This window comes from Babylonia areolata, chromosome 17 (genome assembly GCF_041734735.1).
Source record: "Babylonia areolata isolate BAREFJ2019XMU chromosome 17, ASM4173473v1, whole genome shotgun sequence".
Taxonomy (NCBI): Eukaryota; Metazoa; Mollusca; class Gastropoda; order Neogastropoda; family Buccinidae; genus Babylonia; species Babylonia areolata.
Genome location: NC_134892.1, coordinates 23,838,808 through 23,854,715, shown reverse-complemented (window position 1 = coordinate 23,854,715; position 15,908 = coordinate 23,838,808). Strand labels below are relative to the sequence as shown.

General features: G+C 45.1%; 1 protein-coding gene across 1 annotated transcript; it reads left to right on the top strand.

The window, feature by feature from the left end:
- The first annotated feature begins 6,080 nt into the window (after positions 1-6,080).
- LOC143291527 (uncharacterized) lies at positions 6,081-13,247 on the top strand. Its single transcript, XM_076601429.1, has 2 exons — positions 6,081-6,449; positions 8,451-13,247. Exon 2 carries the CDS (start codon positions 8,451-8,453, stop codon positions 11,772-11,774), a length of 3,324 nt encoding a protein of 1,107 aa, XP_076457544.1. The 5' UTR covers positions 6,081-6,449; the 3' UTR covers positions 11,775-13,247.
- The last annotated feature ends 2,661 nt before the right edge of the window (positions 13,248-15,908 follow it).

Here is a 15,908-nt window from a genome sequence, read left to right as displayed (position 1 = left end):
GTACGGCACAAAAGACTTAACTAAAATTGATTGATTGAATGAAAGGATAGACAAGATCCCACGCACAGGCCAGGAACATATAGAGGCCAGTCACAAATGGGGTTTTCTATTGTTTTATTTACAATAGTTACATGGAGAAACACTAAGAGAAGAAGATATATATGAGAAGAACTAAGAAGAAGACGAGAACTAAGAGAAGACTAAGAAGAAGACAGTGCCTGGAATGACACAAACAAATGTCATAAGTACAACATGTCAACACAAGTGAATCGTAAAGCACATGTATACATATTACATGGAAAGACTATCTCTTGGGTTTGGGATACGCAACAACATAATGCATATGTGTGAAGACCAAACGCTGACATCAAATGACATTTCTAATACATTTAAATAGTGCAGTTAAAGTGATTGAAGCGATGCTGACTTGGTGAAAGTACACTGACAGTATAGATTAAGTAAAGCTTATACTGTGTCAAAGTGACTCAAATGAATCAGTTTATCATGTTGCACTATACTGGAGTAAGCTGTATAGGAGAGAGCATGACAACTAAATTACAATTAACAGACTGATACATATCAGGTGGTTTTAACCAATAACTGATATGCAGTACCAAGTGGTAGTCTTTCTATGTAATACGTATACATGATAAACTGATTCATTTGAGTCACTTTGACACAGTATAAGCTTTACCTTATCTATACTGTCAGTGTACTTTCACTAAATCAGCATAGCTTCAATCACTTTACCTGCACTATTTAAATGTATTAGAAATGTCGTTTGATGTCAGTGTTTGGTCTTCACACATATGCAGTACCAAGTGGTAGTCTTTCTATGTAATACGTATACATATGCTTTACTATTAACTTGTGCCGACATGTTGTGCTAATGACATTTGTTTGTGTCATTCCAGGCACTGTCAACTCTCCTGGTTGTCTTCTCTTCTGTTCTCTTCTCATCATCTTCTCTTCTTAGTTTTCTCTTTCTATGTTCTCATAACTGTTGTAAATAACACAATAGAAAAACCCATTTGTGACTGGCCTCTACATGTTCCTGGCCTGTGCACGGGAATTCTCGTCTATCCTTTAATACATTCAATCATCATTTAGTTTAGTTCTTTTGTACCGTCCGTACCCTATTAGAATCACTCGGTACACGGCTATATGTATACATACACATACATTCATACATAAAAACACATACATATACACACAGACTGACAGATGCATAAAAACACACATATATACATACGCATACATATGCACATACACACACATACACTTTTTGTTTTGGTACAATCACATATACATATATAAATACACACATCCATCATGATGTACAAAATGCTAATTCTTTTTTCTTTCATTATTGGCTGGGATTTTTTTCCTCCTTTTTTAAAGAGCAGTATGGTTTGTTATTAATTTTCTCCAGTTTCAATTATTTCCTTATAGCAACAGCAACTTGTATGGAATTCAACAGATTTTAAGTCACCAAAAGCAATATATTTTTCTGTTTATTGTCTGTTTTCCAGTAATTTACTAAATACACTGAAATGAGGCATCTCTTCTCTCATTTTGCATTTACAGGTATAGAATTTTGCGAGGAGCAAAATGAAGTCTAATATCTTTTCAGATTTAGAATGGGTATCAATAAGAATCATGTCGTTTAAAGAGAAAGATGAGACGTCTTTGCATTTTGTATTAATTTCTTGTTCCAACTGCTTCCAAAAGACGGTCACATGTGTACATCTCCAGAATATGTATACTATGTTCTTTTGTGTCCTTCACATTATGGCAGAAAGAACATCTGTCATCAGGTCATATAATATAGTTTGTATTTTTCGTGATTCCTTTGCTGGATTAAGTGCATGCCACAAATGAGTCTTGGAGTCCTTGCCTCTCTTGTTTACATTCTGCTGCAAGATGTTTATTAGTGTTTCTTGAGTGATCTTAAACACGTAGACATGTGTATTGGTTCAATCTGTACATTTCTGGAGTCTGTTGATTCTTCATATTTTTTCCGGTGATCTTAAGCACGTAGACATGTGTATTGATTCAATCTGTACATTTCTGGAGTCTGTTGATTGTTCATGTTTTTTTCCGGTGATCTTAATCACGTAGACATGTGTATTGATTAAATCTGTACATTTCTGGAGTCTGTTGGGGGGGGAGGAGGGAGGGGTTGGGGTGCACGGTTATTGTTTGTGTTGCTTTGGCTAGGTAGGGGGTGGGCGTGCTGTTGTTTGTGTCGATGTTGATTTCTCCTCCTTAGTGAACGAAAGTTTCTAGTGTCGCCCGGTTGATTTCCTGAGTTCTTTGCGAATGGAAGATGGTTGTTCTGTGAGCTAGCGAAGACTGATCCTTGCCAGGGTGAATGGGTGCTTGTCCATGCCACCTGATCCAGGAATTCCTGCCACATGTTCCACAAGGGAGGGCACAGGTGATGAATACTGCCAGGATGCAGTCGAGTCTCCGGAACGGTCACACAAGCTGGCGTTCACTGGATTGTGTGAGACTGGCGCCAGGTCTCATCCGAAGCCTGGGGTGCACGGGTCAGTTGCAGGTGCTAGGACGCTAGCTCAAACCGATATTTGTCAGGGTGTAGAGTTCGAGCTAGGGACAGGGTTGACGCAAGCCATCCAGCGTGGGCTAAAGTTATAGCTGTAGCCTGTTAAGGGTGTGATGTGGATGGGGAAAATTGTGTGTCATGTGATGTTTTTTGCTGTTGTTTTTTTCCGTTTTGTGGCAGTGCGCATCCAGTGTGTTTAGTTTGCTTATAAATGATAGCGCAGTGATATGTCAGTGTATTGTTAGTTGTTGACTGTGTGAATAAACAGAGAGTCTTCAGTTCAGTTGATGTGGAGAGAGAGACAGAGAGAGACAGAGAGAGAGAGAGAGATTTATCAGTTCAGTTGATGTGGAGAGAGAGACAGAGAGAGAGAGTTTTATCAGTTCAGCTGGTGTGGAGAGAGAGACAGAGACAGAGAGAGAGAGTTTTATCAGTTCAGTTGATGTGGAGTCTGATTAAATCTTAGCAACACAAGCACTCTAATCCTCAACCCTCTCACATTCCAGCGGGACAATGTGGTTAAAGAATCAACACACACACACACACACGCACACGCACACACACACAACCCACATGCGCGCACAAACACACACACACAACCAACGTGCACGCACACACACACACACACACACACGCACACGTATATACATACATGCATGCATACATGCAAATAAACATATTCACAATTATCTACTGTCAAAGAAAGCGCGCGCGCGCACACACACACACACACACACACACACACACACACACTGACTCACTCACACACACACACACACACACACACAATCGCGACACATAATCACACACACACACACACACACACACACACACACACACACACCATCCCTAAAAGTAAACAGTGGCTCCCCAAAGGTGTAATGAGAAGAGAGAGGGCCTTGACAAAAACCCAACACGGAGAGAGACGTGAAACACGAAGACCTATTTCTGCCCACTGAAAGAGCACCACCTCACAATCAGGGTTTGAATGTGTGCTCTTGTTGTCCAGGTCAATAATGATCATATGCATCTTCGTGTGTCTATAAGGAGGAAGGTGGCAGAATGGTTAAGACGCTTATTTGCCAACACAGTGTTCACAAGGGTATGGGTTCGGTTCCCGCTGTCAGCCTTTTCCCCAAGTTTGAAAATCAAACTGAGCGTCTAATCATTCAGATGAGACGATGAACCGAGGTCGCGCGTGCAGCACGCACTTGGTGCACTGAAAAAGAACCCAAGGCAACAAAAACGTCGTTCTCTGGCAGAATTCTGTAGAAGAAGTTCACTCTGACAGGTACACAAATCTATATGCATGCACTCAAGGCCTGACTAAGCGTGTTGGGTTATCAGTATCAGTGTCAGTAGCTCAAGGAGGCGTCACTGCGTTCGGTCAAATTCATATACGCTACACCACATCTGCCAAGCAGATGCCTGACCAGCAGTGTAACCCAACGCGCTTAGTCAGGCCTTGAGAATTTTTTTTTTTTTAAGTAAAAAAAAAAGAAGAAAAAAAAAGTAAAAAAAATCCTGTTGGGTTATGCTTCTGGTCAGCCAACCGCCTTGCAGGGTCTTTGATTCTGTCCTTGAGAAAACTGAAACTGATTTTTATGTCGCTCAGATTTTGCTCTAAGCGCCCTGCAATACAACAATTGAAGGAAGAAGACATACAGTACATTTCACCGTTCACCAAAGCATTCAAGTAGACTTTGACAACAACTCACCGAAAGCATGGAAGTGAAGGGGACAGAGAAAACAGTCATGATGAAAGCACGACATGATATTCCACATAATTCAGGACAGATTCTCTTTGGTTGACATTGAACAGGGATGAGGATAATAATAATAATAATAATAATAATAATGTAATCACTAAGAGCTCAGGACGCTTTACATGAAAGAAAAATATTACAAGTAACATAAAACATTCATGGCCACTCTTTCTCGAAAACCCCTCTCCCCACTCACACTCTCCCTTTCCCACTCTACATACATCCAAAGTGACTTGATCCAAAGTGATGATGCTATGGAAGTCCAAATAAGGTTTGGGACCACGTGACTGGCTGTACTCTATGCTCATATTCATAACTGATCCCCACAGTTTTTTCTCATGGTGTATCCCGACGTCAGTCAGGCCCGACAGATACAAACACCTGCAGTGTTGGTCAAGAGCTTTGAGCAATTTATCAAAGAGACACACCAGTAAACACGCTCAACTGCACAGTCCTAGTTTTCCCCACTTGAGCATTTGGCACACTGTGCATTGGATAAGAGATGGCTACAGGCTGAAAATTCCCAAGACACATGCCTGTGATCGGGTTGCAACTATATGCATATATTCTGAGACCGCAAACAACTTATCACTTTCGCAACATGTACTTTCCAAAGCCCACTAGAAGATTGATGCGGCTGTTATTTTGTGGGATTTATCTAGGAAAGGCATAGAAATGGACCGAAGTCTTTTCTTTTTTTTCTATCTAATTTACAGTGATACATTAATACTGTATTTTGCGGCGGTGCCAAATTATTTTAAGTCCATCTAAAACATGTGAAAAGACTGTGGAAGGAAGAAATATGGTCACCATTGTCCAGCACCACCAATATTTTGTTCTGTCTGTAAGTGTGTTTTGCTATCAGAGTGGATTTTTCTACAGATGTTGTCAGGGACAACCCTTTTGATACCATGGTGGGCTGCCCCTTTAATAATGAAATCTCCCAAAGCAGGTGACTGTCTCTTTAACCAGGGGACACAGGATATCTTGACTGAATGTCTCAAGGCTGCAGTGACTGTCTCTTTAACAAAATGTCATACGGCACCAATGATTGTCTTTTTAAACCAAGGGACACATTGACATAATGTCCCAAGGCAGAGGTGACTGTCACTTTAACCAGGAGACAGAGGGACTTATTAGCAAAACGTCCCACAGCAATGGTGACTGTCTCTTTAACCAGTGAACGCAGGATTTGTTTACAGAATGTCACACGGCAGCAATGACTGTCTTTCAAACCAAGGGACACAGAATCTATTGACATAATGTCCCGAGGCAGAGGTGACTGTCACTTTAACCAGGAGACAGATGGACCTATTAGCAAAACATCCCACGGCAATGGTGACTGTCTCCTTAACCAGTGAACACAGGATTTGTTTACAAAATGTCACACGGCAGCAATGACTGTCTCTATAACCCAGGGACACAGGTTCTATTGACATACTGTCCAAAGGCAGCAGTGTCCGTCACTTTAACCGGGAGAGAAATGGACATACTAACAAAAAGTCCCAAGGCAATGGTGACTCTTTTTAACTGGGAGACACAGGGTCTATTGACAAAAAGTCCCAAGGCAATGGTGACTCTTTTTAACCAGGGAACACAGGATCTATTTTCAAAATATCCCAAGGTAGCAGTGACCGTCTCTTTAACCAGGGAACACAGGCTCTATTAACATAATGTCCCAGGTGACGGTCTCTTTAACCAGGGACACAGGGACCCATGGTGTGTCCTTCAGGTCAACACACGCTCCGTCACAGCGCCCACTGTCCACTGGCTGTCACTCCAACAGGAACGACAGCACGTGACATCATTCTCTGTCTCCCCCTCGCGCATAACCCTCGGTCTTTGTGAATCGTGTTGGGCCGCTTCAGCTGACAGTATGCTCAGCTCTGGGAAGGAGCTGGCCACAAGCCGAAAAATCCCATGACACAAACCTCTGATGGGTACGAGTTGTCAGACAACGTTTGTTCTAAGACTGCTGTTCTTCCGAAACTGCAAATATACTATCGCCTGTGAAAGTGTGTGTTCGACAGGGGAGTGACCGTGAATTGGACCTGTGATGTCATTGTGACTGGCGCCTCTTTGGTTTCTGCAGGACTGGAAACCTGTTTCACCAGGTGAGTGACCATTGCTTTTCTGTCTTTAATGATAATGATAATATTGATAATAGTGATACTTCTACTAATAGTGATGATAATATTTGTATTTGTATTTCTTTTTATCACAACAGATTTCTCTGTGTGAAATTCGGGCTGCTCTCCCCAGGGAGAGTGTGTCGCTACACTACAGCACCACCGTTTTTTTGTATTTTTTCCTGCGTGCAGTTTTATTTGTTTTCCCTATCGAAGTGGATTTTTAAACAGAATTTTGCCAGGGACAACCCTTTTGTTGCCGTGGTTTCTTTTACGTGCGCTAAGTGCATGCTGCACATGGGACCTCGGTTTATCGTCCCATCCGAATGACTAGCGTACAGACCACCACTCAAGGTCTAGTGGAGGGGGAGAAAATACGGGCGGCTGAGCCGTGATTCGAACCAGCGCGTTCAGATTCTCTCGCTTCCTATGCGGACGCGTTACCTTTAGGCCATCACTCCACTAATATTAAAAAAAAAATGATAAGAAGAAGAATACTGGTTTATTTCCATTGCGCCTTTCGTTAAAATACAATAATTATCACGACAATAATTCACTCTCTCTCCTGTATTTTAAAAAAGTTTTGACATTGATGGCTTGATGTAAAAAAGCAATTATCGCTTATTGAAATTACCATCATGAAATAAAATCTTGGAGGGAACAATCGAAAAAGAAGTGAATTCTTTTTCAGGAGTCCCGCATTTGTCAAGCGAAATGCTGTTCGATTGAATAGAAGATAATTAGTTAAGGAAAAAAATTAATTGAAATACATATCAGGCTCCTGTTTTTAATAAAAAATTGTTCTGGTTACAGACAGTCACACACACACACACACACACACACACACACACAAACACAGGCGCGTGCGTGCACTCTCTCACTCACACACACACACACTCTCTCTCTCTCTCTCTTTCTCTCTCTCTCTCTCTCTCTCTCACACACACAGAAAGAAAGAAACCTGATTCAAATATTCTACCGTTCACACACACACACACACACACACACACACAGATTCAAACTCTCTCTCACACACACACACACACACACACACACACACGCACGAGGACAAAGATAACAGAAGAAGAAGAAGGACCAGGCTCAAATACTGTAACCCCCCCCCCCCCCCCCCCTTTTTTTTTTTTTTTTTTTTTTTTTTTTTTTGGTGGGGGCGAGATGATAGCGACGACTGATTCACTGCATAGTTCTCTCTCCAACTTGCTGCACGGGGTGAATAGCACTGGGAGCGAGTCGTGTGGGTAACGCCTGCAAGATAAATACTGGTTTCGGTGTAAACTTCAGCATTATACTTCATTCAGTGGTGGGGAGATTATGTGGGGGTGGGGGGGTCAGGGAGGGGTGTGGGTGGGGGCGGGTTGATATGTGGGTGGGGGTGCGCTGTGTGTGTGTGTGTGTGTGTGTGTGTGTGTGTGTGTGAGAGTTTGAATCTGTTAGTGTGTGCGCGCGTGTATGAGTTTGAATCTCTCTCTCTCTCTCTCTCTCTCTCTGTGTGTGTTTGATTGTGAGTTTGAATCTGTGTGTGTGTTTGAGTTTGAATCTGTGTGTGTGCGTGTGTGTGTTCGTTTGTGTGTGTGTTCGTGTGTGTGTGTATGTGTGTGTGTGTGTGTGTGTGTGTGTGTGTGTGTGTGTGTGAGTTTGAATCTGTGTGTGTGTGTGTGTGTGTGTGTGTGTGTGTGTGTGTGTGTGTGTGTGTGTGTGTACTCAGACAAACTGTACACACAAATTGTACTGTATACTCAGACAGACGGTACACTGAGACAGAATATACACACAGACAAACGGTACCGTACAGACAAACGGTACTGTACACTCAGACAAACGGTACACTCAGACAAACGGTACTGTACACTCAGACAAACGGTACTGTACACTCAGACAAACGGTACTGTACACTCAGACAAACGGTACACTCAGACAAACGGTACTGTACACTCAGACAAACGGTAATGCGCACTGCTGTTGCAGATGGAGGAGGAGGTTCTAAACAAAGACGCCTTCATCGGGTTCTTCATCCTTCTGCTGGTCATCGCCGTCCTCGTCAACCTAACCCTCCTCGTCACCCTCCTCTACCCCTTCGGCCGCCATGCTGACGTCATCTGGCCCTTCCGCAAGCTGGTGGCGCCGTGTCGCGGCGGTGTGGGGGTGGGGGAAGGGGGGAGGGGGCGCGTGACGCCCAAACACTGGCTGATGGCCCTGTGCTGCCTGTGCCACCTGCTCACTGCCTGCCTCCACCACGCCTTCCTCGCGCACCTCTTCCGGTCACGTGACGGGTACCTGCCTCCTCCCGCCTCCTGCTCCGCCCTGGTGCTGACAGAGTTGTCGGCCTTCCTCTTCCCCACGCTCTCCCGCCTCCTGGTGGCCGCCTTGGCCGTCACGGAGGTGCTGGACATGATGACGTCAGTGCGTGACGTCAGACGCGTGACGTGCGTGCTGGTGGTTGGGGCCGGGGTGTACGCCTTCGGGGTGCTGGTTCCCGTGTTTTTTGGCCTCTACCTGGAATCCGCCGCCCGCCCGTGTTACGAGGGGGAGGCGGTGTTGCGGTACACCGCCAGCGGCTCTGAAGGCAGGGCGATGCCTGTGCTGTCTTACATCGTCCCTGTCGTCGTCATCATCGCGGCTGTGGTGGCGATGATCGTCATGCACAACGTCAGACAGACGTCAGCGTCTTTCACCAACGTCACCGTGTCGTCAGCGGGGGCCTTCAGCAGGTCTTCTTCCGATGGAGCGCGTGACGTCAACAACGGAAATGACGATGACTGCCGGCGGTACAACAACCGACAGACCGACGTGCGGGCAGCCGGTGAGGGTGTGCAGTACAGGAAGAGCTGGAAGTCCGGAATGAGCCGGCAGAACTGCAGATCCGAACCCGGGTCTGTGGCTAAACCCGTGTCGTCGTTTCCCTGGGACACGCTGGTGGTGTGTGTGTTGGTGGTGGTGTTGGAGTTCGTGTTCTGTGTCCGGCAGTGGGCCTACTGGGACCAGGCGGACCACCGCCTCATGTCCACCTCCCAGTGGGTCCAGCTGTGGGCGGCAGACAGGGTTCTCTCCCTTCTCTGCCTCGTTCTGGTGCCTTGCTGCTGGTTCCGTGACCCTCGCGTCCGGCAGGTGTTCCTCCGTCGTCATGACAACAATGCGCCAGGCTCTGGCACGCGCTCAAAGCAGGAGGAGGGGGCTGAGGGGAAAGTAAGGACTCCTCACGAGTTCGTGAACACTTCTGGGCAGTCAGAAACACGTTCAGGAGAGGTTCACCGCAACAAGCTTAATGACAGTGGAACGGAGAGTTATGAGAACGACAGAAAGAATTTTGTTGACAACAATGGAAGAGAGCGTTATCAGAACGACAGAAACATTTTTGATGATAACAACGGAAGACAAAGTTATCAGAACTCTAGAAATATTTTTGATGACAATAATGGAAGAGAAAGCTATCGTAAAGCTTTAGCCGTAGTGTCTGATAATTACTACAAAGCTAATCGCCCGTCTGCCTCTGTCCCTATGAAGGAACTGAATCAGACGACTGTGGTCACCAGACAAGGAAATTTGTATCACAACGACAGGAGAGACTCTGCGAACCGTTCAGGGACAGAGAGACAACACAACCAAAACCACAACTGTCCCAAGGCAACGGCACAAGAGGTGTACTCATTGCACAGGTACGGAGCATCCGCACCAAACATACTTTCCGGTGACAGCACAGCGCACAACAAAGTGTTCAACCGAAACAGAAGCTGTCCGACTGTGTCTGGTGAGGGAGCCCTGCATGTCGTCACGGGCCTTGACTCGAACGGATCTGACGTCACGGACCACGTCTACAACGGATCTGACGTCACGGACCACGTCTACAACGGATCTGACGTCACGGACCACGCCTACAACGGATCTGACGTCACGGACCACGCCTACAACGGATCTGACGTCAAACAGACGGGCAGCCAACACAGGCAAGGTGAATGGACAAACGACAGTGCCACGAGGACAGACTGGAGACAGCCCATCCATAACAACCAGACGAAGACAGGCGATGACACAGCTAGTGACAACAAAAACTCTCCCACGAGACCGGCGAAAAGAGATGTCTACCGATGGACCCAAAGAAACAAACAGGACTTCCTTCCTGATGACCGGAGGCGAAATCAGCCTTCAGACAACCCCAGGAGTGAGGCGGTGAACACTCACCCAGCACGGGACCAGGACTGGTCACCACAGCAACCAAACACCCCCTCAACACGCAGCAAAACCGCACCCAGAAACAGGCAAAACATCACGTATAACTCCAGCTACAAACCAGCCGAAGACCTGCCACAGAACCAGTACCACCCCCAGCACAGAACGTCTCAGAACAGAGACATCTCCAGAGGAGCGGAGGAGACATCAGTGGACGTCTTTCCTCACCTGACACAGCCAGAGGGAAGACTGACCCTACCGTTTCACCAGTCACCAGCCTCAGTCCAGATGATGCTCGGAGAATCCAGACGAAGCCGTGAGCAGTTCCACCCACAGAGGAGGAATCCAGCGAGGGAAGGAGAGCGACAGGTCACTGCCAATGGAGAACTCACCCAAGGCCGTGGAAGGTGGGGGGTTCCACAAACACAGAGAGTCACAAAGAGAGAGGAATTCACACATAGACATCAAGGCGGCGAAAGCAGCAGAGAGAAAGAAGACACCACCCAAAGACGAGAATTCATTCACAAACAGGGGACCTCAGAACAGACAGGGGCCACCGAAAGATGGAGAGCCACAGACAGAGAAGGATTCATACAAACAGAGATGATTACACAGCGTCAAGCTGACTTAAAAAGACGAGACATTCCAGAACTTCGTGGAATGCCAGAAACTCGGAGCCCAGCTCAGGATCCCGGCAGGAGTGCGAGCCACACGGCGCACATCCCACATCAAGGACACCAGCGATACAACACTCTTACCACGGGTCAGAACGAACGTCACTCACAGTACCACAGATCTGATGAAGACGGGAATGAAGACCGTTTGGGATACAAAAACTTTTCCGGCAACTTGAACCAAGATCGTCTGGAACGCAAGGGCTCTGCAGAACACCAAGGTCAAGGATACAAAAACTACCTTGGCGATCAGGTTCAAGCTGGCTTGGGATATGATAGGTTCTTCCAGGATCAAGGTCAAGGTCACCCTGGGTACAGAGACCAAGGACAAGGTCAAGGTCAAGGCAGAAGAGCGGTTTGGCAAGGAGGGAGGGGTGGGGGGCAGGAGGAGTTTCATGCCCCTGGAAGGAGGAGGGATGCAGATCCATACAACCCTGAATCGGAATGCTGACACAATACAATACAATACAATACAATACAATACAATACAATACAATACAGCTCACCTTTTCCGTGTCCATATAAGTGTCTGACAAATGATCTCAGTTTTGAGTACCTTCCACTCCCATACTTGTGGAGAGTCTGTGTCAAAATGTGTCAAAGCATGTGTCATAGTGTGTGTCACAGCCTGTTCCATGTGTCACAGTCTGTTTTAAAATGTGTCAGTTTGTGTCATGTGTCGCAGTCTGTGTCAAATTCTGTTTAAAATTTTGTGTGAAAGTCTGCGTCATATGTCAAAGTCCGTGTCATGTGTCAAAGTCATATTCTGTGTCAAAGTCTGTGTTACAGTCTGTATCAAAGTCTGTGTCACATTCTGTGTCATGTCTCTAAATATGTGCCAACGTCTGTGTCAAGTTATGTGTCACAGTCTGTGTTAAAGTTTGTGCCATGTGTCTAAGTCTGTGCCATGTCTCAGTCTGTGTCAAAGTCTTTGGAGACAAAGTCAGTGAGAATATCAGTGCACCCACGGCCCCCAGTGGTTGAAATTTCATTATGACTTTGTATGGTCTGTTTTGACATGTGATCACTTCGTATAGTCTGTTTTGACATTTGATGACCTTGTATGGTCTGTTTTGACATTTGATGACCTTGTATTGTCTGTTTTGGTATTGATGATGACTGTGTATGGTCTGTTTTGACATTTGATGATGATTTCGTATGGTCTGTTTCAACATTTGATGATGATTTATATGGTCTGTTTTGACATTTGATGATATTGTATGGTCTGTTTTGGTATTGATGGTGACTGTGTATGGTCTGTTTTAACATTTGATGATACCTGTGTTTGGTCTGTGGCACTTAGTGATGACTGTGTATGGCCTGTTTTGGCATTTGATGATGATTTCGTATGGTCTGTTTTAACATTTGATGATGATTTGTATGGTCTGTTTTGGTGTTTGATGACTTTGCATTGTCTGTTTTGGTACTTGATGACTTTGTATGGTCTGTTTTGGCATCGAGGATGACTTTGTAAAGTCTCCATTTTGGCATTTGATGAAGACTTTGTATCGTCTGTTTTCAAATGGTATTGCTTCAATAGGGCAGCATTTTGTATGTGCTGAAAACAGTTTATCTAGTTTCGAAAATTTCCTGAAACGTTTGTTTTATTGTATTTTATTGCATCTTATTTCATGTAATTTTATTTTAATTCACTTCATTTTCTGTTCGTTTTATCTTATTTCTTCTATCTTTATTTAATTTGCATTATCTTATTCAATTTCATTGCATATATTGAATGGATCTTGGCCACATGAACCAATTGCTCAGTGACTGACTGATTGATGTGTTCAGTAAGTGTGCGAATCACAATTCTTGAACTGTCACTGGCGTAATGATCTGATTGCTTGATTGACTGAGTGATCAGCTGATTGACTGATCGGGGTATCGACTGTTGATGCATTGTAAGTAATATCATTCATTGCTTGGTTTTATTATTTTCGATTGATTGATCCATTAATTAAACCATAAACAGCATAAACGAAACACTTATTTTTGTATTGATTGATAATTGATCGACTGACTGATTGACAAGTTGATTTAGTGAGTGAACGAATGACTGATTGACATCGTAGCAGTGTAGATACGCAAGACCGTTGACATCAAGCGACGTGATTTGACCCCAAATGAAGAGGTCGGAGATGATTTTTCTTTTGTCCCCAGTACTCACATTACATTATACACACGTACAGCGCAATGGCTCAAAAAACATTTAAGATCTGCATTGCAATAGCATTAACAACACATTTGATGTCAACAGACCGCATTAGAAGTTTCATGATAAACTCACCCACCCACATAAACACTCAGTCAACGCACCTCCACACCCACATACATCAGTATATATTGCTAACAACAGTGCACCAGCCAAGACATACCACAGCATAACATCGCAGAATGTGTTTTTGAGTAAAAAAACAAAAATGAAGAAAAAAACAACAAAAAACAAACAACTAGAATAGTAAAACTGAATACAGTACCATAATAAAAATCATAATTTCATGCAAAAAACAAAATCGTTAACACTGCATTTTAAAACAGAAATGGCACTTAGAGCAGAAGACTTAAATTCGTACGCAAACACGCACGTAATAGCGTGCGCACAGACGACATATGCACGAGACGCAAAAGAATGGTCTAGGGGAAACTATCCATCCCATCACTCGCGGATGTACATGCATGGATAGCTTCCCGTAGATCGCTCAGGGGAAAAAAACCTCCGCAAGAGTACTGATGTATGCTGTGCTCAATAGCGGTGGTTTGTGCATTAGCGGTAACGTGCATCATTTTTTTGGACATTACCGGTAATGAGAAAGGTTGCTTGCGCATTACCTGTAACGGGCAAGGATTGTGAGTTAATTTCTTCTTTTTTTTTTTTTTTAATAAAAAGATTTTGCTGCCCCATCATCTGCACCATTTCAGTGGCATTACTCCCACGCCGCTCATTTAGATTCCCCTATAAACGGCAGTCCGCAGGGAACCATCGATATTAGGTCGCCAGGAGGCCACACACCAGAGGAGACCCTGCACTGCTGCTGAGTCACTTCGGTGGTGTTCAGTGGTGCCTGTTCTGATTCAACGTACTTAGGACACCACCTACTAAGCCCCTACTAACGACAATAATGGCTTGGTCGCGGAGCCAGACTGAGTGAGCGTCCCTCCCAGAGTGGAGACCGCCACCACGTCCCTCAAACAACAGCCCCCCATGAATCTGCTGACACTGAAGACATTGACAGGACTCACCCCAAGCACAGAAGTGGAGGGGTATCGAAACTGAGGTCACCATGAGAGCAGGGCATGAAAGGCCACAGAGTGAGTTAATTTCAGTTTCGGACGAATCATTGTACACCACACTACATCTGCCAGGTAGATGCCTGACCAGCAGCATAACCCACCGCGCCAAGCCAGGCCTTGACTGCATACATATAAAACTGTGTGCCCAACAGAGTGGATTTGGTCTTCAGAAGAGGACAACTCTATTTGCCATGGATCCTTTTCCAGTGCGCAAAGTGTGTGCTGCACACGGGACCTCGGTTTATCGTCTCATCTGAATGACTAGGTTGACAAGTTTGTCTACTTAGGCAGTGTTGTCAGCAAAGACGGGGGGACGGATGAAGACATCAAGAGCCGTATCAACAAAGCAAGACACGCCTTCAACACCCTTCGACCAATCTGGAGATCGACAGCCCTCTCAATCCGCAACAAGATCCGGATTTTTAACACCAACGTGAAGTCGGTTCTACTCTATGGCTCAGAGACGTGGAGAGTGACAAAGACCAGCACCCACAAGCTTCAGACATTCACCAACAGATGTCTAAGAAACATCCTGAACATCAGATGGCCAGAGGTTGTCTCCAATGAAGAACTTTGGAACATGACAAAACAGGCCCCACTGGAGACAAATCAAGAAACGGAAATGGGGATGGATAGGCCATACACTACGCAAGCCTGCAACAAACATCACAAGACAGGCTCTTGATTGGAACCCACAGGGGAAAAGGAAGGTTGGCCGTCCGAAGCAGACCTGGCGGAGAAGCATTGAGGCAGAGACAAGGGCGGCCGGAATGACGTGGGCCGAACTGAAGAGGACCAGCCAGAGCCGGGTGCGTTGGAGGAGTGTTGTTGCGGCCCTATGTTCCCCACGGAATCAAGAGGAATAAGTCAAGTAAGTCAAGTCATTTTGAATCTAGACCTTCACGGGCACTGTACTGACATAATCATCTTAACCATCCTGCCACCTTTGTCCCCAAAATCTTTCTTGTGAGCTGGAAATAACGAAGTCATCTGACAGACTTTGATTGTCATGATTCCATTCGGCACGGTAAGCCGGTGTGGCTTAGATCTCAGTTCAGCATTCAGCACAAGTGACCCTTCACCATGAAATGAGTCGGAAGTCACCTCTGATGACATCGGAAAAATTCAGCAAAAGTATTTTCCAAATAGTCTGTGGAGAAATGTGTAATTCTCGACAGTCTGTAGCTCTGGCAATGTTTGTCCGATTTTTAAAGTGTTAAAAAAGGGGGGAAAAAAAGTTTGAATACTCGGTGAAAATGAAAATGGTGGTGGCACAATACGTATTATGATTATG

Excerpts from the sequence above, each read along its gene's own strand:
- LOC143291527 (XM_076601429.1), top strand. The coding sequence starts at position 8,451 with ATGGAGGAGGAGGTTCTAAACAAAGACGCCTTCATCGGGTTCTTCATC.